General features: G+C 40.7%; 1 protein-coding gene across 5 annotated transcripts in view; it reads right to left on the bottom strand.

Moving 5' to 3' along the window:
• Positions 1 to 27,547, bottom strand: part of ARHGAP18 (Rho GTPase activating protein 18) — a 129,462-nt gene that overhangs the window by 92,455 nt on the left and 9,460 nt on the right. For 3 of the 5 annotated variants that reach the window (XM_030556284.1, XM_030556287.1, XM_030556286.1), the window contains exon 1: positions 5,266 to 5,690. The exons of 1 other annotated variant lie outside the window; for it this stretch is intronic. In XM_030556284.1, the coding sequence (XP_030412144.1) occupies positions 5,266 to 5,372 (107 nt within the window). In that variant the 5' untranslated portion in view covers positions 5,373 to 5,690. Of the gene's footprint in view, positions 1 to 5,265; positions 5,691 to 27,547 lie in introns of those variants that run through there. One more of the 5 variants, XM_030556288.1, reaches the window with a different exon arrangement.

Consider the following 27,547-nt stretch of genomic DNA (forward strand, 5'->3'; position numbering starts at 1 on the left):
TCCGAGCAGGGACCTCTTTCTTCTTACCTGCCTACAAAGCACCTCATGTACTCTTGGTCAATATGAACCATAAGTGACACACTTAACTTATTTTACCTGGGTGAAAAGGCAGCAGGGATACTCTAAATCACATACGAGCAATTAATCCAATGACAGCAGATCCATGCTGTGGATAAATGTGGCCAGGAGGGTGGGGAATGAAGAAATGTGGACAGAGGATAGTTGTTTAAAATGGAATTTGACACTGCGTCGGCCATCTGTTACTTCTCTCAAAGGGGTCTGAGACATAATTGAACCAGGGTTAGAAACCACACACAGCTGTTACTTAAAATATATAAAGGAGAAGAGACTACCAGTTGTTATGGTTACACTAGACTATCACAGGAATAAACATACTAGATTTCTGTGTGGTAAAATATAGGCAGCATTTATAAGATCCTGGCTGAAGGAAATACTGCTGGATTGGCAAAAATGTTAAAGTGACCACATAGAAGCCTATTCTAAATTATTGCCTCCTAAAACCATACTCCTGTAAGCCTGTTCTAGAGGAGATATGTGAAAGTTTTTTTTTTTTCCTTCAAGGACCAGCTCGGAACAGGCTTACATCTTTCATCCATCAGCATGGCTTTGATCTAAGTTTTGTAAAGGAAGACTTCTCATATGTCTGCAGAACTCAGAGTGAACTGGCTTGGCTATTTTTGCATGGGTATGATCTCTGGAGCACAGTAGTGTACTGCTCCAGTATTACCCATTTTGAAAGGAGGATTCCTTAGAAGAGCAGAAACCTTAAGGTAAGCAGGCCAGTAGGTTGCAAGTAGGTTTCCAAGGGCTGGCTGACTATTTGAAATACTAGCAGTCACAACTTAAATTTAAATGCTCCAGGAGAATGATTCCATCCACATAGCTGATTATACTGTACTATAAGAAAAGAATGCTTTGATAGGATAGTCACCACTTGAGATTGTGACGGTACAAGCAGTGTCCCAGTGGAGAATGGACCAAATCATTTAGCCACTTGCTGAGTCACACTGTTAATTGAATGGTGACCAAAATATTAGTAAGAGGAATATTTAAGATAGGTGATTCAGTCTCTAACTTGGCAAAGTTTTTTGGACTCAAAGTAAAGCCAAATAAGTGACTTTCAAACCAGCACTAAAGTTACACTATCTGGAGCACTGAGCTGGTACATGCATATTGCAGAACAAAGCAGAAGCTGTAGATAGGGCATCAAATTCTACAGAAGATCTCAGTTTCATTTATTTGGATGTTTCCTGCATAACTATGGCGCATTCCTACACAATCTGGCAATGCTGAGTAGAGCTGACCAGAAAATGGAAATGCCGCTCCAATTTTTTTTTCTTTTTAAAGGGGGGAAAGTGTGAAATTTTCAGAAGAATTCCATTGACAGAACAAGAGCAGAATTTTTTGGCTGCTGGTGGTCCTCCTGGAAGGCTCTCGCCAATTCCCTGTAGGCAGAAAGTGAAATTGAAAAAGCTTTTCAGGCAGCCAGCAACCTCTTTATATTTTCCTGATGGAAAATCAGTTTTTCCTCCCAAAATTGAAATTTTTCCTTGGAAAATTTTAAATTTTGTGAAATACCCAACACTGACGCCAGTGGGGATACTTGCGTAGCAAGGCGCTATTCAATATGGCAAGGGTGTCAAAATCTGGACCAAATGACCAGTGAGTCGGAGAGACCCATAACTCTTTCAAAAGTTAAACCAAATTATGCCCAGAAAACTTAATGAAATATCCACCTATCTCTGCCTGTATTATGCAGAAGTTAGGGTATGTAATTACAGTTGCATAAGTATAACTTAATAATTATCCACATGCAAACCCCTACACAGCTTGTGCTACATGACTTTAACATGTATAAGTGACTCCTAGGATGTGTATGTAATGTGGTGTCCTAAAAGGTGAGTCATGCCTGTGCAGAAGGCCAACACATTGCATGAAGCCCACAAAAGAGGGTGTAAGGGGGATAGAAAGTGGTACAAATACTTTGTAGCTGGCATTTTGTATAAGTGCGGCTTTCACCCAAAGTCCACAATGAGCAGCAGACAGCATAACCAACCATTGATAAGAGAATACAGTATGATTCTTTTGGTATCAATATGACTAGTATCTAATGTTTGTAATGCACTTTGAGATCCTCAGGAGAAAGGTGTTATGGGAGGGCAAACCAGCATTATTCTTCGTGCACTGATTTGCTGAGCAGCTCTTATACCAGGATTTTTCAAAGGCAGGGGGTGGACACATTTTTCATTCCATGTTCCCCTAGATTTAGTTAACAAATTCCTAAAAGTGAAGTTATTAGCAGCCTGGTTAAACAGTTTGTTTTGGTATTGGTCTGAGCTCTCTGCTCACTTAGTTTAAATACTTTGCATCGTAGGGAACCCTAAACTAAAGACACATCCACAATATATATTTTGAAAAAGTGACAGATGCCTAAACTGTACTGCAAAGATTTCTTATGCATGAAAAAAGAAATGTACTGCTGCTATGTCTTAATGTCATTTAAGCTCATGTAAACAGTACTGTAAAACTAAGTATTGGATTATCTGCTTGGAGGAAAGCCAAATAAAGTACATTCAGACTGGGGGCAAACTAGAAAGCGGGATCGAGAACTCCAGAGCATGTTCCCCTTATTTCCACCATCCCACAGAATCCTAGTTGGGAGTCAGGCTCCGGGGGCAGAGAAGTAAAAGCACTAGGGAATGACTGCTCATCACATTTGATGCCCCCATGTGGCTTCTCCGTCTAAAATAATTCTGATGGCATCAGAATTTTGTGGTAACTCCTCCCACTCAAGGGAGCATTCGGGGCAGCTGCAAATTAGTGGGGACCACGTGGGAATGCTCCTCCTGAATTAGGCCATGGGGAAGAGGTTCCCAAGCAACAGAGCAAAGGCCCCGAGCCTTTGTGCATTTGAACAACTGCAGGTGTAAGGCACCAAACTTCCAGCCCACCATTGCAGAGCTTCTAGCAGAACATTCCCCCTTCAAAAGTTCTCTCTCTAAGGAGTGGGATAACGTTTTTCATCCTGTCCTTCCGATAACATGAGAGAGTGGGCCAAACTTAGAAAAAGTCATTACAAATACATAAGAAATCAGGATCCCTCCCAACATGGCAGTGGGGTTTCAGTATCCTTGTCTCTGCTTTCACTAGTTTTAGCACCTTTAGACACATTCAGAAGTAAGAATAGGATTGCACTACTGTGTCCATGGATCTCCATGTTTATAGGAGTGCACCAGCCTTGCAGTGTCCTCAGGTTTATACCCATGAATATCAATTGAATGAAAGCAGAGGAGCAGATGTTAGTTAATATGGGGAGAGGGGTGGTGGAAGTCATTAATCTATATAAAACCAGTTGGTTTTCAATAACCCAAACAATATCAAACTTAAACAGCTCTGGTGATCTAAACAAAATGGGCAGATAGTCTAACTCCTAATAGGGAAATTAGCAACACTACAATGAAAAGAGAGATGGTCTTGTGGTTAAAGCACTAAACAAGGAGCTGTGATTTCTGATGGCAAATCCTGACTCTGCCACAGACTCCCTGTGTGACCCTGGGCAAGTCACTTCACCTCTCCTCAGTTATCTATAAAATTAGGATGCTAGTACTTCCTTCCTCCCACCCTTTATTTGCCCTGTCTATTTAGACTGGAATCTCTTTGAGGCAAACATGTACTTACACATGCACATAGTAAGACAGTGCCACGCTCAGTGGGGCCCTCAATAGTCTACGTATTATAAATCTCACCACTGTTGCTGGCACTTTTGTTGACTCAGCAGAGAAATGGTAACTGATCAGAATGAACCATGGGGACAGTACTCCTCACTCTCATAGGTGATTTCTCTACAGATCTTTATGGGGGTCGATGTGGAGAAGTCTGCAATGCTGCTGCCTGTGCTAAACCTGTTCTATGGAATAATCTGAGATCTTCAGTCTGCATGTCAATCTGACACCTTTCCCATGCACCAGTTTTGCTTTTTTTTTTTCTTTTTTTTTATGGTGGGGGGAAAATACTAAATTGTAAGATTTTTTTCTCTTTATCAGCACCATTCTTTAACTTACCTAGGGGTGATGAGATGTCCCAATTTTGGGGTCTTTTTCTTATATAGGCTCCTATTACCCCCCCCCACCCCACCGCCTGTCCTGATTTTTCACATTTGATGTCTGGTCACCCTAAACTTACCACATACAAAGAACAGAGGAATACAATACATAAAGGCCCCATGAAGAGTTGTACAGTGCTTAAATTTAAGGGCCTGATCTTGAGACGTGTCGTGCTACAACTCCCACTACCATCCATGGAAACAGGACATGCAAAGTGCTCATCTGACTACAGGCCTAGGTAAAGGTGCACAAAGAACTGCAGCTGCTGTGGTTTTAAGTAATACGCACACACGTACTAACTGAGTTATAACAGCATTCACTTTACAAGCAAGTTTTCCACTCAATGACTTGCGCTGCTGTGAATATTTACTATTTCCAGCACACACATTGAAGCAGGAAACAATTCACCAAGTATGGAGGTAATTAAAAAAAAAAAATCAGGAGGAGGTAAAAAGAACAAAGTACACAGAGCCTATTTGCACCTCAGTAATCTATGGAATACATGTTCCTCTCTCTCCCTCTATGTAACCACATCACCTTGTGACAGGGAGGAGACGTTTTCTTTGAGTCAAAAACTTGTTCTTATGAACGATGATTATATTTTATACAAACACACGCGCGTGCATGAATTGGGCACAACTAATGTCTCTCTTCCACCCCCCCCCCAAGTGAAAGCGCAGCACTCCCCCCTCTCCAAAAAAAGCAAAGATCAGGTAAGCCCAGTGACTGAGGGGAGTTTTTTGTTGCTTGACTCTTTACACATTGTGTTTACCAGTTAAGAATAGTAACTTTGCTGGCAGAAAGTGTTTCTACGTGCTGTACACAAAAGGCATTAAAGACTCCCAACCTGTGGGAGCTCATGTGCTCTCTCTGCAAATGCACCTGTTCCAGACGTTGTTAATTCTCCAAACCACGCCCTGCACCTCCTTGCAGAGAGCAACTTCTGACGTTTTCTAAACTTTGCTTCTCTGATCTGTAACCTACAGACTGCATCCCCGAGCCTTTGTACTGAACCCTGGGACAGCATTCCTGCGTCAGCAGCTTGCATGGTAGTAGCGGCGGCGTCTTGCCCCAGCTCAGACTGCCTCTGCACGGCTGTTCTTCCCTGCGCAGGTGAAGTTTGTCGAGCGCTCTACCTTACCTGGAGGGGGACGTTTCTTCGCTCTCTTTCGCATGACTCCCGGCATTGTTGCCGCTGGGGTGGTAGGCTGTTAAAACGACTCCCGGGGAAGCGGACAGCCAGTTCATGGTGCGAGTCGCAGCATAATCTTTGCCAAGATACTAAGGCAAAGGGTAATGAAGTTCCTGCTAACGCTCACTTGGCAACTCAGCTCATTAGCATCCCCCAGCTCCTCCTCTGAAGATCAGCGTTAGCAAAACAGAAGAGGAAGGAGGGGAGGAGTTATTTATGTGAAATGCTTCCTGTCTCTCCGGTTAGACTCTCTGATTCATGAGTATTGTTAAACGAGGAAATTTCTTGCTCCTTTTCAGCGTTTTACTATTATCTTATTTAATTACTTAAACATCTAAATAGGGTACATTCAACCAGTCAGAACAAGTGTAGAAAGAAACTTATTCACTAGATAAGACGAGGTCCCAAGAAAAGATAGTTTCGTTTTCCAATTCCTGTTTCCAGATGATGAGGTTTTGTTGTTTTTTTCTGGTCACTGCAACATGAGTTGCCACTTTCCTTAACCCCTTGCTGACAGATTCAGAACACATACAGCAAAGGCAAATATGAATACAGCATAGAGGAGCTGATATAACCAGATTCATATAGATTTCCCAGCTCAGACTGTACTCATAATGATTACTCAGCTTAGCTTTCCAAAATACAGCAGATTCTATTTTTGTCAGTTTGAACGGTTAAGAAATTTACAGGCTGCCTATCAAGCCAGTCTGCTCCACCCCCAATATGCGCTGGGTGTATAAAATACCAAAAATAGAATGTATTATTTTATGTGGTAGTCCAGCGTAGACAACCTATGGCATGCATGCCAAAGGCCAGCAGGTGAGCTGATTTTCAGCGCACTCATGCTGTCCGGGTCCTGGCCACCAGTCTGGGAGGCTCTGCATTTTAATTTAATTTTTAAATAAGGCTTCTTAAACATTTTAAAAACTTTATTTACTTACATACAACAGTTTTGTTATATATTATAGACTTATAGAAAGAGACCTTCTAAAAAAATGTTAAAATGTATTACTGGCACGCAAATATTTAAATTAGAGTGAATAAATAAAGATTCGGCACACAACTTCTGACAGGTTGCTGACCCTTGTGGTAGTCTGTCAGGATCTGGATCCCATTGTGGTAGGTGCTGTGGAAACGCCAAAATTGACAAAGTTCCTGCTCTACAATCTCAGGCTCTGATCCTGCACATTTTTTTTCTTTTTACTCGTGATGAATCCCACTGACTTGAATTTGATTACTTGTGTTAGTAAAGTTATGTGCACACATAAATGTTAGCAGGATCAGGGTTAATTTATGACTGGACACAACTAATTATTGTGACAAACAAAGAGCAGGAAAAGGGAGAGAGGGAGGAAGAGAGTAACAATAATAGTTGTTTCCATAGGATAGCAATATTTGTAAATCAAAGGTTCTGAATCTGTTCATTTCCATAAAATATATAAATGAGTTTATAACAGCAATCTCCTCTAGCCTTCAATGTAAGATGGCTTTTCAAAGCCTTAATACAATATTATTAGTTTAAAATTAAAAGGATGCAGTCAACTGAAAAATCAGACTTCCCTCTGCAAATGTTTTACCAGTTACAAGTGATACCCTAAGAGTGCTATAACTAGACGATGAGAAGAAAAACATATTTTTCTCTTCCATTGGTTTACTTTATGCACCAGACAGCACTTCGTGCACAGTCTGTCACTGAATCACTATAGACAATTTCCCTTACTGGCATTTTTCACGAGTTTTTTTTAATTAGAAAAAATAGTAAATTGTAAAACTACAGTAACTGGCAGTGGAAAGTAAGGGTGGGTGCTTTGTCCCCAGCATGATTGAGAAGCTTCAGGGCTGTTCCAACTTGCACCCAGCTGCTAATAGCTCCAAGGCAACATTTTGACAATCAGGGACTAATTGGGGTAGCCAGAGTGCAGGAGGTCCCTGGTCAGGCCTCTTTCTCCTAGACATACCACCTGCATGGAGGGTTGGGTGGGGAGGTGCTATAGCTCCATACCATCCATGAATTCTCAAGAGTCCAGATCTATGGGCTTTTCAGTTGCTTTGTGTTGGCATATCAGAAAATCAGAGTCAAAGCAAAGGTTCTGTCTCAGTGTGTTCAAAGCTATGATTTTCACAACTCGAATGAGTCCCTTTCTGTACATGTATATAAGTACTTACATCATAAACCTTCTTATCTAAATTATGGTTCTGTGTACCATAAATGAATTCCTTGATGTCTGCATATTGTAATTTCCTAGGGCTTTAAAAAAGAAAAAACAAAGATTACACATAGAAATAAAAGCTCCTCTGCACATGTGTGTGTTAGTGCGTGGTTTAATATTTAATGACTTCAGTGCACAAAGCAAGCTGTTTGCTAGCATGCAAATACCTGGAGTTCTGTACCTACATTTATTTAAATGATCGCACATTGAAATAAACATCTATGGAAATGGTTAGTCCCTTTTATTTTTCTGCCTGGCTGATCTCCAAAATGGAGATCCAATAACTTTGACCTATGGCCGCTCTGAAAGCCTTCCCTAGTTGAGAATCAGCCAGGGAAGAATGTGCCCTCATGTTTGAACACTGGGAGAGTCACTAAGCAAGATCAACATGTCCTTCAGAAACATAAGATCTCTGTGTAAGCTCAAAAGCTTATCTCTCTCTCACCAACAGAAGTTGGTCCAATAAAATATTACCTCACCCATCTCTCTGTAATATCTTGAGTCCAACATGGCAGCAACAACAGCACTGCATAGAATGTATCCTTCAGAGTCAGTCTTGAGCACAGCTGCTGCTTATAACCATTGATCTGGCAGAGTTAACAAGTGAAATCCTGACCCTGTTAAAGCCAATGAGATTTTTTTGCCAATGGGACCAGGACTTCATTCAATGGTTTCTCTTTTGGAAGGGTAGCTACAGAATATCTGACTGCATGGTCTCTCACTGGGGGGGAAGGGGTAATATCCCTGTAGAACTGAGAAAAGCTGCCCAAGGAAATTCAGTTGAGCATCTGTGGGCCAGCAATTATAGAGGTTCCTTTCCACTATGCAACCTTTCAGGGCCATCTTCTGCCTGGTCCGTAGATATTTATGCAGCTGGGTTTTTTTGTTTGTTTTGTTTTTTGGGGGGCGGAGGGGGTAGAAGTGAGGGGGAGTAATTGCAATTCTGCCTGACCCTAATGTGGGCTCTGTAAGGAACTTTCTACCACTATGCTGGTATGCTGCCTGTGTAGGGCTAGCAAGCTGGTTGAAATGTTTTCAGCTGAACTTTTCGTGAAAAATGGCCATTTGTAAATGAATTTTTGTGTGAAACTTTTCATTCTTTGACTTTTACAATTGAAATTATCAACATTTTGAATAAAAATTCTTAATATTTTCCCTAATAATGGGATTTTGTTAAATATTTCTGAGGGAAAAAGTAGAAGGTGGGGGAGGATAAAACCAGTCCATTCTGAACCCTTTGAAAGTTTGTTTTCATTCTTAAGCCAGGTGTATCATGCAGAACTGCACCCCATATCCAGAGGGGAGAGCACAGGCTGCTATCACCTTATTCCCCTAGGAATGCCCAGCACCCCAAAGGAGATAGGGAGGGAAGAAAGCAGGACCACTGCTTCACCTTACAACTTGCCCCTGCTAGTGGGAGTGTAACTTCATGTCTCCAAACCCTAGAGGAGTATAGCAGCAGGGTTACTGCCAGAGCATATCTTGGAGCTGTGAAAATGCCTTCTTAGTGCTCTCCTTGCCCTGATGCAGCTCCACAGCATATCTTATGGGCTCTGTCTTAATGGCACAAATTGGGGCCTCATTCTGGTCACACTTAGCTGACAATTGGAGTTACTCGAATTTTACACCAGTGTAAAACCAGAAACTATAGCCCTGTTAATGTATGTCAGTGCACCTACCATATCTGACTTTTACTTACTGCTCTTTTTATTTTAATACACATGAAATAATTAATTGTTAAATAGTCCCTTTTTTAAGCAATGAAAGTTCTTTTGCATTATTTTTCTTTTTAATATTGAAAACATATATAAATACTAAGATCTTCAGGACTTTGTGAATTTTTAAAATTTCAGGATATTGAGTATATGCCAAACATTTTACTCAGTTACAAAACATCCTGTAAAAACTAAATAAAAATATCTAAAGTACTGTATGTTGACTTCATGCATTTCAAAGTAATTTGCCTGAACAGAATACAGATTAGGTGCTAAAAGAATAAAAATGTAAGATGCCTTTTCTTTGATAAGCATCCTAAAAAATGCAATAATTAAGGCATAATGCATAGTGCTTCTTCTGTAAAGGAAGAATACAGGAACAAGATGCAACCAATGTGGTGACACTAGGGACTGCTCAAAGAAAATTGTACTGCAAATGGAAAAGGAAGAAGGCAGACAAAGAAGAATATTCACACTTTATTTAAGGAGTGCAGGCAAAAGATTGGGATAGTAAAAAACATTGAATGAGTTAATACTAGCAAAATAGAGAATAAGAACTTTATTAAATATATTGGAGAGGGAAAAGTTATTAGAAAGAGAGTAGTTCCATTAATAAATGACAGTGGTTGAATTAATGATGACTCAGAATTAGCAGAGATACTGAAATCTCCTCTTAAATCTCTTTAACAAGACAAACAAGTTTGGCCCAATAAATTATTTGATTTTTTTCAAATGTGCTGAGCACACAACAGTTCTTGTGGTCTTAAGAGCTTAATTCTAGGGGATGCATTTTAAAAAAAACCTTGGACACTGCATTTGGCAGTCCACTGGAACCAAATGCCATTCTTTTACATCAGCGTAAATCCAGAGTGACTCCACTTCTTTTATATCCAAGCAACCAAGAACAGATTTATATCAAAGTAACCAAGAACAGAATCTGGCCCTAAATATGTACAGGTTATGTTGTACATTTTCCTCCACTAATGTAAGTAATGTATTTTCTCCTAATAGAAATATTGTGTTCAATAAATACTGAGTTTGCAATAAATATTTCTGTTCTTACCCAGAATGGAAATATGCATTTGAAAGAAGGCACACAATTTAGTATTATCAATCAAGTATTCTTGAGGGCAAGATTGAAACATATAGCCTTCAGCCATTTGAGAAATATGACTTATTTGCTGTCTTGTATCAATCTCTTTTGCTATGGAGCCCAAGACTTTAAAATATTACAGTACCTCCTTTGATGTGCATTGGTAAAACATGACTTGTACACAGTTACATTACCCCCATCAGATCACACAGATTCTGAACACCAATTATAAAGTGTTTGGTGTGAGATCTTTACAGAGAAATTGTATCTACAGTAATATTCTTTATTACTATTTTTACAGAGCATATGTATAAATTAGTTTGAACTATATATTATCAGCAGTTCACTATGTAACTGAATTTTATTCTTTCATTTTCTTTCCTTTTTTCCCCCAGATACTGTCATTGTACAGATTTTTCCACATTGATGTTATGGATGATTTTCAGATTTTATGTCTTCTCTAGATATGACATCACCATTTTAAAGGGATGACCACTAAGCAACCCTGTCTTGTGGTGCCATGTCAACATGAACAGGTTCCAAACTGAATTCTATGGCATTACACCAATTTATTCCAGTTGACGCTCTGACTATACATATAAATGTCCCAGGGCCACAAACAGCACCACAATGAGATCACAAGTTTGTTCAGTGACTCACTAGGTATATTTCTAATGATCTGGTACTTGGGAATCCCCATCATGAAGATTTTTAAGGCCACGTTTTACAAATGCACGGCAGGGATGGTCTGTGTATACTTAGTCCTGCCTCAGCATGAGGGAATGCTCTAGATGACCTCTTGAGGTCCCTTCCAGGCAGTGATGGATTAGCCAGTGGACCAATAGGTCCCATGCCCAGGGACCCTGGCCAATTGGGGGGGGCCCAAAAAAAATGGGCACCCCTGCATCCTGACCCACCCACCCAGCACGCCTGTCAGGGAGCGGGGTTGAGGTGTAGGGGCTTGCCCTGCTCTGCCCACCTGGCACTCCTGCCAGAGTGTAGAGCAAGCCCCCTGTGCCCAGAGCCAGCTCCCTGGCAGCAGTACTGGATGGGGAAGGGGCAGAGCAGGGCAAGCCCCGCACTCTGATCCCATTTCCCCAGCAGGAGCGCAGGCCATGTGGGAACTGCAAGTGGAAGGGGTGGGGAGAGGTCACCACTAGCTTTGGCCGGGGCCCCACAAAAGCTTAATCCACCTCTACTTCCAAGCCTGCGTTTCTATAACTCTACCCATAAAGTATTTTCTTCTCCTAGACAGTGTGGGTTTGCCTAAATTAGCCTAAACAAATTTTAAACTGAGCTGAAATCGTCCCATCACCCCTGCATCCTGATCCACATTCATATAATACTGTGGCAGCCTTTCCTTTTTCCAGTTTGTGTTTGTGGGTTCCAAATAATAGATGAAGGCATGAAATGAAAAGCTGCTCATATAGTATATGCTGAATACAATCCTATATTAAATTGGCCGCTTGATATGGTATTCCACTCTATTATGTAAAGATCCACATATGTTAATACTATTCTATAGCTGCAGAAAAATACTAGAAATAATTTAGATGCAGTCTTGTAGAGAATGCTTAATATGGTTCTGTGGCACCGGCAAATAGCAAAGCAGATTCAACAGTTTAATTTAGCTGAACGTGTAGCATGTGGTACATAAAAATCAGAGTAATCAAGACTTTACTGATATACTGTACTGGAGTATAGGAGGTGATTTAGATCAGCATAGTTATGCAAAGAAATTAAATCTGGGCATGAAACCACAGTCTTTGTCCACAGAGAAGCTGATCACATGTTCAGTAGCTGGCTTGTTATGTGCATTCTTAGGGTCTGATCCTGACAGATGCTGAACACCCTAAACTTTCATTATATTGATGTGTTGGAGTTGCTCAGCAGTACCCAAGGATAGCTCCATACAAAGGGAATTTTTCGTGAGCAGTATATGACTGACACAGCAGCAGCGAAATGGTACAAGAGAATAAACACACTTTCTGTTCTCAGAGAGTCCCACCAGCCTCCCCTTCATTTGTATTCTTTTTATACAGATAATTAATTATTTTTTCTTAATTAATCTGTATAATTAAACCAGCAACACTTTTCACTGTTCCTCTTCCTCTTGGAAACTGTTCTAAAATGCATGTGGTGCACTCTGCTGGCTGCTTTGGTAATTATTATTTTTCAATGAGTTCATGATCAATTATTGATACATTTTTTGAGAGTATTCTTATGAAACTAAAACACATATGAATTAATCTAAAACAAATCTCCCTGTAGTTTTGATTGGATGAGGCTCTTGTTTGATTTGTTGCTTTTGGCTGATACGTAGCTGCTCTGTTTAACACAGAGGTGGCCATGTTTCAATGGTGGGTAAAGTGCACTCATTTATCTGCTTTTTACAACAGATGTCTGGGAGAAGTGGTTAGCCTAGTGGCTAAGCATAGGACTTGGGAGTCAGTTCGCCTTGGCTTCATTCCTAGACCAGTCATTTACTTTTTGTGACCTTGTACAAGCCACCTAACAGCTCCCTGCCTCAGTTTACCTTTCTATACAATAAGTTTAATAATATGCATATTACAGAGCTGTCTGAGGCCTATTTAATCCTTGTTAAATTGTTTTAAAAGTCACTCCCTATGTGCAAAGTATTGTTATTCGTTAGTCTTTTCGTGCATGTTACATTGAGGATAAAATGATGCTGATTTGGACTGAACTGTCTGTATTAATGAGGGCACGGTAATGTCTTCAGGAGCAAATGCTAAATCTACTGTGCTTGAGTTCTGGTCAGTGACTTTACCTGAGATACAGGAATTTTGGGGAGAACTATATGACAAAACCTATGCTTTGGACCCAGGTCACTTCTGGCTAGTGAAAATCAGTGTTGAGGAGCTAGGTCCTTTTTCATTGCTGACTGTCAATACCTCCATTACAGTGGGCAGATTGCTGCCTTCTCAGTTTTAGTTCAAGAAACTACCACGTGGCCCTGACAAATGTGGCCAATTATAATGCTGAACTAAATCTTCTAATTTTTGTTAAGACAATTCTTGTCACCTTGTCTTTTCAATATCCAACTGCTTAAATCTCCTTAACCCAGCCAAGTCTGGGTTTTAACCTGGGTATGGCTTGGAGAGTGCACTGGTTGCATTAGTGGCCAATGATGGATGCAGATCAGGTGTCCATTCAAATACTGTTCTCCATGAGGAGTTGTTGATTTGCCGGCAGACTGTAGCAGGTATGGGGGAGACTGCTCAGATACTTTCTTACTGTACGTTCCCAGAGGAAGGTTTTTGTGCACTTCCTTTCTTGCGCTGAGGATGCTCTCACATGGGGTTTCAGAAGCTTCTATTTTATCTCCCTTCTTGTACAATGGGTGTATGGGACCATTGTCAGGGTCAGTGTTAGTCAGAAGCTGTAATGTATTCAATATGCTGATAACTCAAGTCTGTGTCTCATCCAATCCAGGCAGTGAACTGAATGCTGTATCCAGTGTCTGGTGGATACAGTGGGAATTGGATGAGAGTTAGTTGGCTCAAGCTTTAACCAAGTCAGATGGAAATGATGTTGGTAGGTAGAGAGAAGCTATCTGAAAAAATCCAGATGCTATCTGCTGCTTTGATTAAAGATGTGTGTCTGCCACTTGTTAATATTCGGTTCACTGGAAACCTGTGCATACAACTAGTTCTCAGGCCGGTTTTGAATGATCAGGTCTGAGAGGGGACCAGGATGGCTTTTGTCAATTTACATCTGGCTAGGAGTTAGCAACCAATTATTTCAGATGCTCTCCAAGTCACTTTGCAGTTTGGCTCTGTCCTCTTTTTTTTGTTACCCCTCCAATTTTGCTGTTGCCTGTAAATTTGATCACAGCTGAATGTACACCAGAGAAACACCTTTTAAAGTAAAACATGAAGCAGCCAGGCAAGGTAGAAAGGTGTGTTGTTTTTTTTAACTTAGTCAAAAAAGCCTATGAAAATAGTGAGTTCTGGACTGGGGCACAGCTATCTGGAAATGTCATTGAGTGAAGATAATGGACACTTCAAACTGCGAGAGAAGCAATTGCATGGACTACCATTGGTCCACTGACCACAGTTTGAGAATCATTGCCCTAATGAGGAGTCCGGTGGCACCTTAAAGACTAACAGATTTATTCAGGCATAAGCTTTCATGGGTAGTCTTTGTTGTTTTTGTGGATATAGACTAACATGGCTACCCCTCTGATATATTGCTCTAATGGGATAATATCTGTTCCTCAGAAGTATTTCTCTGATCTACTACTGGTCTTAATGTCCTAGGGAGCTGAAGTCTCCAAATTGCTGCCAGTCTTGGGTTTCCTGACAAGTTGCCAGACTCATTCTTGCTACACTTGCAGATGGTAGAAATGATCAAATGAAGAAATCCAAGTACAACATTACCATGCCTTGGGCATAAATTGGCTCTGACAGCACAGCTGAGCACTCAAATTTTACAGTTAAGTTTGATTATAAGTATCTAACTTCATGGCACCTTGTTTTTTTGATTCTGGAATTAAAGTCTTAGTACAATTTCTTATAGCTAGAACTGGTCAAATATTGAACAATAATATTCACAAACATTCATCAGAATAAAAACTGGGACTTTCCTTTGATACTATGTGTCCCCTTTTATTTGCTTTTCACAAGCATTCATCTGAGTGAAATTTATTTCATATGAATATTCAAAGGAAGGAAAATCATTGTGAAGAATTGTGCAACCATTTGCACTAGAAATCATGACAGACATATGCAGACGGGTCTTTGTGGGTTTGGGAATCAGCTAGTCAGAGCGGAAAAAATACCACTAATACAGCATGAATTGTGAATCCTCAAAGCGACAGCTATGGTGAATTGTGTGTAAGCTAACATACAACCATGTAAGTTATTCACAAATAATTTTAAATAAGTAGCAGATTTGTAAAAGATAATCCTGTTAACAGTCAAAGATTAAATTTTTGTTTGTGGCTATCTTGTCCAGCTCTGCTTACAACTATGCCCACCCTATTGTGATAGGATAGGAAAGCAATGTGATAATAGTATAGGAAGGAATAGTAAAACATAGGGCACAAGAACATATTATTAATGCTGAGTATTCTGGATGTAGTAAATTGAGTTACAAAAGGCTAACTTAAAGAGTTTACCTAGTTCAGATGCAAACTGTGTGCTTTCTGCAGAGACAACTATTTTTAGGGTTTACTTGAGATTTTCACATAAAAGAGTTTCTGTGACATTAGTCAGACTTATTTTGACTGTCAATGTAGTAGCTTAATATTTCCTGGCTCTCGCACTATCATATATTTACACGAGAACATATTGCTAACCCTGAGTACAGCAAACAGACAGCAGAAAAGATGAAACATTTGTTACAAATTTTACTAATCTGCATGCGCGTATATTGCAATATATACACACACACACTATAAGGGCAAACTCACCCTTCCAGGAGGGAGCTAAGCAGAGGGCATGGAATGCTGCTGAGTGTTTAGTATAAGGGACTACTGCGCTCACTGGCAAGCAAGACTCAGTGAGCAACTGCAACATGCTAATGAATGCACTTCTTTGCCTCACTTTGGAGGAGGAACCACCTGCATCCCCCTGACCAGCACGTGCTGATTCCACCACAAGTAATAGTAAATTGGGAGTATAATACACATCCTCCTTAACCAGTGGACTAGATCTTTCTGTGACAGGTGCAGTGACTGGAACTGTAGTTAGCACCCTTTCCCACAACTCTCTTCAGTGCTGTTGTCAGGGTTCCCTCCCCACTCTGAACTCTGGGGTACAGATGTGGGGACCTGCATAAAAGACCCCCTATGCTTATTTTTACCAACTTAGGTTAAAAACTTCCTCAAGGCACAAATCCTTTCCTTGTCCTTGGATGGTATTGCTGCCACCACCAAGTGATTTAGACAAAAATTCAGGTCACGTGGAGTCCCTTGTTCCCCAAAATATTACCCAAGCCTCTTCACCCCCTTTCCTGAAGGCTTGAGAATAATATACCAACCAATGTGAGCACAGACCAAACCCCTTGGTCTTTAGGACACTGAAAATCAATCAGGTTCTTAAAAGAAGAATTTTATTAAAAGAAAAAGTAAAAGAATCACACTTGCAAAAATCAGGATGGAAGGTAAATTTACAGGGTAATAAAAAGATTTAAAACAGAGGATTCCCCTCTAGGCTCAGCTTCAAAGTTACAAAAAAACAGGAATAAAACTCCCTCTCAGCATAGAGAAAATTCACAAGCTAAAACAAAAGATAATCTTATGCATTTCCTTGCCCTTGGTTACAATTTTTGTAATCTTAGATGCTCATTTCAGGTATGTTTTCAGAAGATGTTTTTCCTGCCTGGTCTCTCTCTCCGTCCAGAGAGGGAACAACAAAGAGAGCACAAACAAAACCTCCCCCCTACCCCAATTTGAAATTATCTTCTTTCCTTATTGTTCTTTTGGTCAGGTTCCAACCAGGTTATTTGAGCTTCTTAACCCCTTAGAAGTAAGGATTCAGTGCAGCTGCTCTGGAGGGATTTTATGCTACCCTTAGCTGTATGTTTATGACATACTTTTACTTTTTTTACTTTCGCTGTTTCTGTTGACTGTCTTTTCTGACTTCCCCAATCTGCAAAGTTTTAGTTTAGTTCATGTAAAGATGCTATTGCTCAAATTTTCATGGAGCAAGATTTGAAATAAGAATGTATTATGATTTTTGTAGAATGTAGTATTTAGAAAGTAGATGTTAAGCCTGCTTGCAGCCTCTTTAACCACCAACTCAACTACCCCTGAGAGAATCTAGCAGTTATTCATTTTGCTTTGATTTGTAACATTTTGCAAAAGTACACATATGGAGGCAATAATTTAATGTAGCTTTAATTTGGTTGCCATGTGCTGGCTGAAATATCAAAGCTCCAACCAAGCTGAAGTACCCCTGCTTTACAAGAGTCTGTAACTTTCTCAATTCATAACAATGCCATTAATGAATATCATGTTGTATTACGTTAGCAAAGCGTTTCATGGGGTAATCCAGTCACATTCATATGAAAATGATATTGCTTTGTTTCCCCCCCACCTCAATATGGTAATACCATATTATCTGGATTAAAGAGGGCAAACTACAGTATCCTGAGTTAAAAGTTAAAGTCCAAGAGAGGTGGTGACATGTCTCTTGCTCATTCATGCATGTCTGTCTACACAGCCTACCTATCAGCGGAAGTTTACAAGTAGAGGGAATGTTTTAACTTTTTGCAAATGCCATTTGTAAAGATTTAAAAAACAAGCAGTCTATCATGCATGCAGATAGCTATTGGAGTACAATGAGTTCATTGCTACATTTTCCAACAGCTGGTTGTTGAAAGATTAGTTGCTATATTTTTGCAGATCGTGAAAATCTGTATTTGCAAAGAAGATTGTTACTGTTCATTGCATCAAAATAGGAAGTTGTGGAAATGAAATAGCCTAATTCAGCTGTCTTGTTTTATAAGCTTGTCCACTGTTGAAAGACCTCAGAGAAATCCTGGCCCCATTAAAGTCAGTGGTAAAACACCCATTGACTTTTAGTGGGGCCAGGATTTCCTTTCAGTTCAACACCAATCAATCATGTTTTTAGTATGTTCTGATCCACATCTGACTGGTTCCAGAACATACTAAAAATATTCTTGCTTGATGGGCTAAGTGATGAAAAAGCAAAGCAGTTGGTGAATTTGGTGAAAGTGAATTAGTGTCTAAGAGCAGATACAAGAGACTGGTAGGCATAAATAGTTAGCAAACAGTGCACTCTGATATGTTCTTGTCTTTCTAGCTTTTCCTTTGGGACAATATTTTTTCAGTCTTGTTTGTTTGTTTCTGAGGTGTAAGTGTGCTTGTGAGATGAATCACACAGTATGTTCCTGAATTTCACCTCATAAAACCTTTGTGGCATTTTTTACTGGATATGTCAGTGTTTTTAACTATTTGTGGGAAATGGCACCAATCCTGCAAATAGCTCAGATCAACCCTGTGAGTCCCTAAAGCAGTGGTTCTCAAACTTTTGTACTGGTGACCCCTTTCACATAGCAAGCCTGTGAGTCCAACACCGCCCCCCACCACTCCATCAAAACCACTTTTTAATATATTTAACACCATAATAAATGCTGGTGGCAAAGCGGGCTTGGGATGGAGGCTGACAGCTCACGAACCCCCAAGTAATAACCTCATGACCCCGAGGGGTCCTGACCCCCAGTTTGAGAACCCCTGCCCTAAAGCAACTGAAAGGAAAAAGCAGTAGGAATTGGGGCGGGGTGAATATGAATGTTTTTAGAAGGCAAGCTTCTCTTTTTTGTATGTTTGTTTGTTTTCCTTTTCTCTTGACTATCCACTGATCCACAGTGCCAGAGAGATGAAGATAGTCCCAGAGGCAGCACATGTGGGAGAAGAGCAGGGGCATGAAACTCTGCAAGGTTTCACTCACTGAATTTTCCCCAAATTCTTCCACTGAAGGGAGGGAGAATCAGGATTTATTCCCTCTACTATCTTCTCTCCTGGAGGAAAAACTAAAAGTTCAGGTTGGGATTTTCTAAAGCACACTCATGGGGCATAGATGCTAGAACTAGGGATACTGGGGGTACACTTAGGGGCATAGATGCTGGAACTAGGGGTACTGGGGGTATGGAGGCACCCCCTGATTTGAAGTGATTTCCATCATATACCGGATTTACAGTTGGGTTCAACGGCTCTCAGCACCCCTGCTTAGGAGCACAACTTCTGTTGAAAATCAGTGGGATTTGTGCTCCTAAGGACTAATCTACACTTCAAAGTTTTGTCCCTGTAACTATGCCAAGGTAGTTAAATCAGAAAACAAACCCAGTATAGATGCAGTTATACCATTATAACAGTGTTTATACTGGTATAGCTTATTCCAAGGGTCCCCGACGCGGTGCCCGCGGGCGCATCTAAATGCACCCCCGTCCTGGCTGGCGGTTGAGCATCTGTCAAAATGCTGCTGAAATTCGGTGGCATTTTGGTGGCAACACCTCTCAATGACGCCACTTGCTGCCGAAAAGCGACATCATCGAGAGGCATTGCTGCCGAAATGCTGCCGAAATTCGGCACTTGACCACCACCACAGTCCTTCACCTGGCGCCCGCCAGACGAAAAGGTTGGGGACCACTGGTTTATTCCAATTCAGGAACCAAAATAAACTATACCAGCATAAGACACTCTTATACCTGTAAACCTGCATCTGTATTAGGGGTTTAACTGAAATAACTATGTCAGCAAAAATCACTCCCCCCACACAACCAACTGATATAGTTATGCTAGTAAATCTTGAAAGGGAGACCAGCTCTGAGTCACTCAAGGTGTTTTGGAAAATCCCACCTTTCGGCATCAAAGCCTGTGGCTGTAAGGGATCTGGCAGAGGCAGAGGGCCACCATACCTGTGTGCCCCTGGGACTATCTTCATCTCCCTGCTAGTGTGAATCTGTAGATAGTTGAGAAAGAAATGAGAAGTTTGCCTTCTAAAACCATTCATTCCCCCGCCCCAATGCCTACTGCCTTTTTCCTTTCAGTTGCTTTAGGACTCACTACAAATTTCATTAAAAGTTGTTGTCAGAAATGATTACAACAGATTTGACACTGAAGAGCCCTTCCTTTTTAAAGCCCTAACTTGAGTATGATCTATTTGTGGAATCCTCAGGTTCTACACCTTAATCTATGCAAACTGAACTTCATTAGAATAATCATAGAAAGATATTTTCATAAGGAATCAGCACTCTGCATAATGTGTAATATAACATTATGCAGAAGTGTATATTTAGTATGTATGCAAAATAGTTATTTCATTTCTTGAATGCTGTCTAACATACTTGTTACATAGGCAAAAGGGCAGCTCTGTTGTTGCCCCTGCAGCAGGTACATAATTTCTAAAGTGCTGACATGCGAGTGGAATTCTGACACCTTAGAACACTGTCACATTCTGCCTCCGAGAATGCCTGCCTCCAAGGGGTTAAATGTTCTGCTTGTGGATATTTGTGGAAATACTTTACATTCCCCACCCTTAACTCCCTTTTATAACATGTAACCTAGTTCAATAAACCTGATTCTTCTGACTACAACTGAAATTCTTCTAGAAGGCTAAGTCTAGCACTTCCTAAAGGGGCCTTAAGGTAGTTAGGCCCCTTTTGAAAATTCCAGTCTAAATTTTTGTGCACATTTTGTGTTCAATGTTTTTCCCATTTGGGCCACTGAGGACAACGTGGTGCACAGATTTAACTCTGGTCAGATGTGCGCTGAAATCTCCATTATAAGTCAATAGGAGTCCTACTTTTACCTTTAATGGGAGCTGAAGGCTGACCCTGGGACCATTTAGCTTTTATTTGAATTGGTATCACTGCAGTTTGTTTCACTGGAGTTTGGTTTGTTAAAAACCACAGAATGTGAGCCATTGTCTTTTTATTTATCTCTGAAGTGCCACACTCACTTATGGCACTGTATGAAAATTAGTACACAACAAGAGTCTTTAAAATTACTTTATATACCTGCAAGCAGGCCATTGTTCTTGGATAGTCCACCACTCAATTAACTATTTAAGAAGTATTCCAAACAGAAAACTGTTATGAGAATATAAAGGTTGCACTGTTAAGCACCCAATAGTCAATAAATGTAGTTTTCATGCTAAGACTCAACTCTTCCCCTTGTGTGTGCATTACTATAGTCTTTATACTTCTCAAATATTTACAGTATAATGTATTCAGGGGTGAACATAACATAAATGTCTTACCAGTACGGGCCCCCAGCTCTGGGCCCCCGACTCCGGGCCCCTGGAAGGGATGTGGCCTCAGGTGGAAGAGGTGTGGCTCTGGACAGAAGGAGTGGGCTTGGGGGGGTCAGCCTCCCCAGCCAGCCTTCCCTTGCTGCCTGGCTCACCCCGTCCAGGGCTCCAGCGGCGATTTAAAGGGCCCAGGGCTCTGGTCACTGCCATGGCAGTGGTGGCGGCAGCTGGGAGCCCTGGGCCCTTTTAAATCGCTGGGCCCCAAGGCAGCTGCCCCTTTCCCACTCCACCCTCAGCGGCCCTTGGGGGGACAAAAGAGGCAACAATGTTAAAGTGCTGCCACAGCAACACTTTAAGGAGGGTCCTTAAAACACTGCCACAGCAGCACTTTAATGCCAGCTGTACACAGGCCTGTACGGGCGGCCACTTCTTACCAGTATGCCTTACCAGCCCACTTTCACCTGTGAATATATTCCACAACTTTAGAAACTCAAGAGTAGCATTGGCTGTGCTTTACTTTGTGTATGTCAGGTTCTTTTAAAGTCACTTATATTACAAAGTACACAGTGAATTGTTCTTACACAACATACTCCAAATTAAGGACAACACCACAGAGTAATAGTGAAAAACTGTTGGCATATATAGGCTACCTGATTTCACAGCCAGGTCATTTTTCTAGTTAATTTTCCTATCCCCCAATTCCAGCTAATAGAGACTGGGCTGATTATTGAAAAGAAAATATATCAGTCATGATTGCTGACTTAGGGCCTAATTTGGCAATCCTTGCTTACGCCAGTGATGCCAATGCCAGATACCACAGTGACAGGAGCAGTACAATGACCTGAATAGCACAGAGTAAGTAGTAATCGAGTTGCAGAATTGGTCCCTAAATTAATAAAACACAACATAGCTTAGAGGAAATAGAACTAATTGTATCAATAGTCTAAGTGAACAAGGACATACATTATTTTCATTGTCATCAGGATCTAGTAAGTGTACAAGAATAAAGAAATTGCAAGTATCTAAGCCTGTAGTAAAAACTGCATGTTATATTTGTATTTGAGAAATATAATCAAGTCAAATTAACTTGATAAAAGTAACCCTTTTAAATGTTTTGACCATAAATTTTCTTATTATACAGAAGTGCATCACCCATGCAAAGAGCCAAAGTCTGAGCACATTTAATCTACTATCCCCAAGAGCAGGATCCTAAAAGTCACTCCCAAACCTGGATTCTCCCTCAAGTGATGTTCAGTTTGACCTTCCTTACAAGAATAAAAGCAATTCTACAGCTGCATCCCCTGTAGCTGCAACTTTTTAAATACAGAATTAACATTGTTGGCATACTTATCTCCAGCCCACAGGCTTTTTCCCTAAACTGCAAGCCAAAAATTTAAGCTCATAGTGAATTTTCAATGTTATCTTAATTTCAGTGAATTATGTATTAGCACAGTAAATATTCTTTTAAATTTGAACACATTTCAGTGAGGCCATACTGCAATATTTTATGTTCAGTTTGTAAAGGTAAATGTCAGAATTGTTAATGGGGAAACAGACATTGAGAGATGCAATGCCCTATTAATTTTTGACTGTTTTGGTCAGTTGGGTCCACCTAATAGAACACTTGTTAAAGGAATACAACTGTTTAAATATATTTTACTAACGTAAAATATAAATGCCTTGAAGACCATTACACTGAGCACCTTAAAAAGGGACAAAACGATTAACTATAAAATACCCATATAACTGGTCAGCTTCTGTATTCTGCTGAAAAATTAAACATACACACTGAGTGAAGCCTTATCCTGTTACTGTTGATTTTTCTTTTCTTTTTTTGTCAGTAGGATTGGAGCCCAGGGATATACGTTAAATACAATTATATTTCCTATATGCCAAATCAAGGTAAATGTCACAAATCAAACAAGCCCTCTTAGGAATACTTACAAAACCAACACCTGTTTAAAAACACATTGGCTGTGGTTTTATTTAACAGGGTTTTAGTATAACAGAACATACCATGTTTCAGACATGGTGGCTTGACTCCTAGAACAATTTCTACATTCTGCAATATCATAGAATCCGTGACTGACCCTATTATTATCTGCTATGCTCTGTGATCCTTTTCATTTGCCCCTACTGTTCATGCATCTATTCTAAGAGTCATTGTTGGGAGCAAGCTATTAATTATATCGAAACAGTACTGCTATGCAAACATTTTTCACATGAATGTCATCACTGTGCATCCAAAGTCTTGCTAAAATGCAACTATTTTCCATCTACAAGTGGGTGGAAAGTTCAATCTACATGCCCATTCAATCCGTGGCCTCTCTGCTGAAAGTGGCAACAACTAGCTCATTCAGCTGCTCGGAGCATTCCTTTAAAAAACAAAGGACAAAATTCTGGCAGGTGCAATAGGAAGGAGAGGAGGAGGAGGAGAAGAGGAGCCCCTTCTCCCCTTCCACTTAGGAGACAGCCATGATCAGCCTGTCTGAACTCCCTGATTGCAGAGAGAATATTGATTGCATTTCTGGCAGTGCACAGTGGCCAAAAGAGGGGCATGTCTTGGCAGGGTATGGCTATGGTCCAATTGTCCCCCAGCAACTATTGGGAGCACCTCAGTGGGAAGGAGTCTAAGAGCCACCACTGAGCAGCCTTCCTCAAGTCATTTGGGTTGCTCCTGACCATTGTGGGTATAATGCCTTCAGTCACTGCTGCTCACACAATTAATTTCCTCCTCCTCTGTGTCTAACGCTCTGGAATCCTTAGTTTGGTCCGAGACTATGTACCTAACCTACTCTTGCACAAGTCTGGTATTGCCAACGGTAGAAGGTTACCACCTGGATTCAAGTTGGGACTATTTCTTGGCTTTATTGGTCTCCAAAAATAGGGTTTTGAATAAACGGGAGTATACTGTACCTATTCCACAAACCTCCACTTTGTCCTAATCCCTTCCTTGTCCTCCAAGTATCTCATGCTGGGGAATAAGGAAGGGATTGCTGTAACATGGAGGTTTGGGTAATAAATCAGAGACACCTGACCAGGGCTATGAGGAGGAGGAAGACAATGGGCCTTTGGCCACAGAGGAGGCTATCCTGCTGCTGAATGACTCCTGTGGCAGCGCAGGGAGCCCTCTGCAGCTTGCTGCCATGGGAATGAGTGAGTGGGGCTGTGACAGCAGGACTGCAGAGGGCTCCCTGCACCACCTTAGGGTGATGACACCAATCCCTGTGGGTGCAAGGTGCATAGAAGGCTGCGGTCCTGGCAGGGAATCAGAGTCCTGTCTGGGAGTCCCTGCTCAGCCCTGGGTCTTGCAGGGGTTGGGTGTCACCAACCCTTTGGCAGCATGGGGAGCCCTCTGCAACACCACAGTCATGGGAGTTGGTGAGTGTGGCAGAGCAGAGACCCCCAGCCAAGACTGTGAGGAGAAGAGGAAGATGAGCGCCCAGCTTCAGGAAGGACATCTTGCTGCTGAATGGCTCTCGTTCTCTCGATTATCCAAATAAAAGCCATCTCCCCCATGCTAATTGGATAATGGGCAGTGTGTTGTATGTCTATATTCTGAGATCAAAGGATCTCAGTTGGAATTAAGCTGCCTAAATTTATGGAGGCTTACCTTTATGGAATCTAATCTTTTATCATAAGAAGTGCCAGGGCTCTGCCTTTAAATCCAAGGTTCTGCTCTTGCAGGTTCTGGAATATTTTATTTTTTTGCATAAGCCTGAAATTTGCCACCTTTGTTCTGTCTCCTGTATATTCACTCTGTCTTTCTCACTGTGACCCCACATCAAATGTACAAAACAGCTCCTTTCCGTGTTAAGGATAATTTCTGCCAATCCATGTATATGTGGCCACCAGTCTGAGCACCATGAACTGAAGATAATGGGAGGAATGGAGGTAATACTTTAATTATATTCAGCATTAAAGGGCATCACTAACCCCTCCAAAATCAAGAATTGTATCTCCTGCACTATTCTACAGGAGAATGTTTTTTTCTGTTTAAGAACAGATGGTCTGTAGTCAACACTGAATATCAAATATAATCAATACATGTCATTAAGACATCTTGCAGGGATGCTGAACACAGAAGAGACAGATAAAAAGAGGTGTCATCGCCTTCTCCAGCTCCAATTCAGGATGTAACATCTTTTGTGACTTGCAGAGGCTCTATGACCATCTACCTCTGTCAAACCTGCAAATGACTAAGCAATATGATATGCATTTCCTCTTCGGCAGTACTTATTTTGTATCTTCCACTTGAACTAGTAGTCCATGGCTCTCCCGTGACTCATTTTGGATTATCTTGTACCAGATAGCTTTATTCTTAATTCATATATCTTGAAGAAAGCTTTGGTGTAGAACCACATCCTGTTTGGGGATGCATACTAAAGTGGATGCTAAAAAGAAATAAGAATGTATCGTGTGCAATAAGGCTATGCATTTAACTGATTTCTACTGTAATAAGGAACCCAAACTTATTAAATACAAAATATGGCAGCAGCAGCCACTAAGCTTAACATGGTGCAGGCAGCAATTTGCCTGCAGTTTTCCCATTTAATTAAATAGGAAACAGTTGATAGCTGTCTAGTTGTAATGTGAATATTGTTGGAAAGGAGGGATTACAGAATTCTAGTCACCTTAATACTAGTGCATAAGCATTAATGGCAACTTTCCTTGCATTGCAAATGACTAATGTGGAGAAAACTGACATTCGCCTGAGCTTCTGAAATCTTAACTAAGATTCTGTTAGCTGTGTTATAGATAAAGTAATGTTTCATTTAGTAAACATGTCATGCATGGCTTATAGGACAGCCATTTTTTTGTTTTCAAAAGCCTTTCAGATGGATGGCAACATTTAAGCTAACACATGTCTAATCAGTATCTGCATACCGAGTTTAAAGACACATTTTGAAAGAGAACATAGCACTCCTTAGTGGAAAAATACTGCACTTAAATCTATTATATATGGTTCAACATTATTTCTTCATAAGCAAATTATCTGTCTTTGGGGCTGACCTTGTACGGTGTATGTTCTGCTTGTTGAGTGAGCAAATGCATAGTAAACTGTTGAGAACTGGCATTCGTGAGAGTGAAGTTAAGTGTGCACAAGCTATCCTGGCCTAGTAGGAGTATAGTTCAAGAGGGGAGTGAATACCCCAGCACCATAAGCCAGTTTTTCTCCAGACCTGCCTGTTCTCCAGCCAGATCTCATGCCATTTTTATCCTGCATTCTGGAAGGTAAGGGAGTGAGTCTTTGTGGATCCTCTGATGTACTATGTGTGTTAAATATCTCAGAGAAATTGATCATGTATTTTTTTAAATAACTAACCTTAAGACATACATTACATTAGCTTGTATCACCATTGTATCTGACAAAGGTAGTTTTTGATTTAAAGGCCTTTACTAATATGAACAGATACTCCTAAACTTCACTTCTTTTTAAAATAATCATTTAGATCCTTTCAGCAACTGATCTCTATAATTTGCCCCAGCTAACAGCATGGTTAACTAATTTTGTTTCACTGATAGCAATATTAAGTGTATCATTTAACAGAAAGAAGAGCACTGCTATGCCATTGGTGGTGGAGGGGAGAGGAAAGCCAAGGACCAACTTGATACTGTAGGTAGATGAAAGGATTATCACATAGTCTAGTCCTTAAGTTTTATTAGAAATTGATCCCTTAACTGACTTAACTGTCCACTGCAGGCTTTTTCCAAATCATGTTTACTTCTTAAGTTTGGATGGTTAACAGATGGCAGTCTTTAAAGGTTATTGAAGGTATAAAGCATTCCATCTTACATAATGACAAATCAATACTGGGTCTCTAATTCCCAGATAACATGTTCTTTTCTCTGTGACTCTGGTGTGCTTGTATGTTCCTGAGGCTAGTTCTAATTGCACTTAATGGCATAAAGGCACAAAGCAGCAGTTAGCAGGAGTGTTGATCTTCAGCCAAAGGTAGCTACCAAACAGAAGGTCGTACATAACGCTCTGCTGTAAGGAGCAGAGGGGAACAAAGATGATTTAAATGGAACAGAAACATTCCCATTGGAGTAGATGTGGGAATCAACACCTCTCTGCCATTTCCCTAGTCCACTTTTGGCAGCCCAGTTTAGTCTTCACAAGTAACTTTGAGGAACGTGTGCAGAGGAAGGGCTGTCATGGAGTGAAGGGGCTAAGACTTGCCCAAAACATACTCTGTTCCTAGCTGGTGGAAATATTGACTTATCAGTTCTCTTTCCTGCTCTCCTGATCTATCCTGCAGTGCAGATTGTGATTAAAACTCATTCTTCTATTAATCACAAGTTCCATTTCATATCTGAAGCATTACTAAATACTTTTAAAATTTTAGGTCCAATATAGTAAAGGTATGTATGGCCTTTTTATTTGTAAAAGTCCTGGGAATTACTTTCCAACAGTGATGTCATGACTGTTCTCAAGAGCTCCTCCAAAAGAACACCAAATTTCGTACTGTT

This window comes from Gopherus evgoodei, chromosome 3 (assembly GCF_007399415.2).
Source record: "Gopherus evgoodei ecotype Sinaloan lineage chromosome 3, rGopEvg1_v1.p, whole genome shotgun sequence".
Classification (NCBI taxonomy): domain Eukaryota; kingdom Metazoa; phylum Chordata; order Testudines; family Testudinidae; genus Gopherus; species Gopherus evgoodei.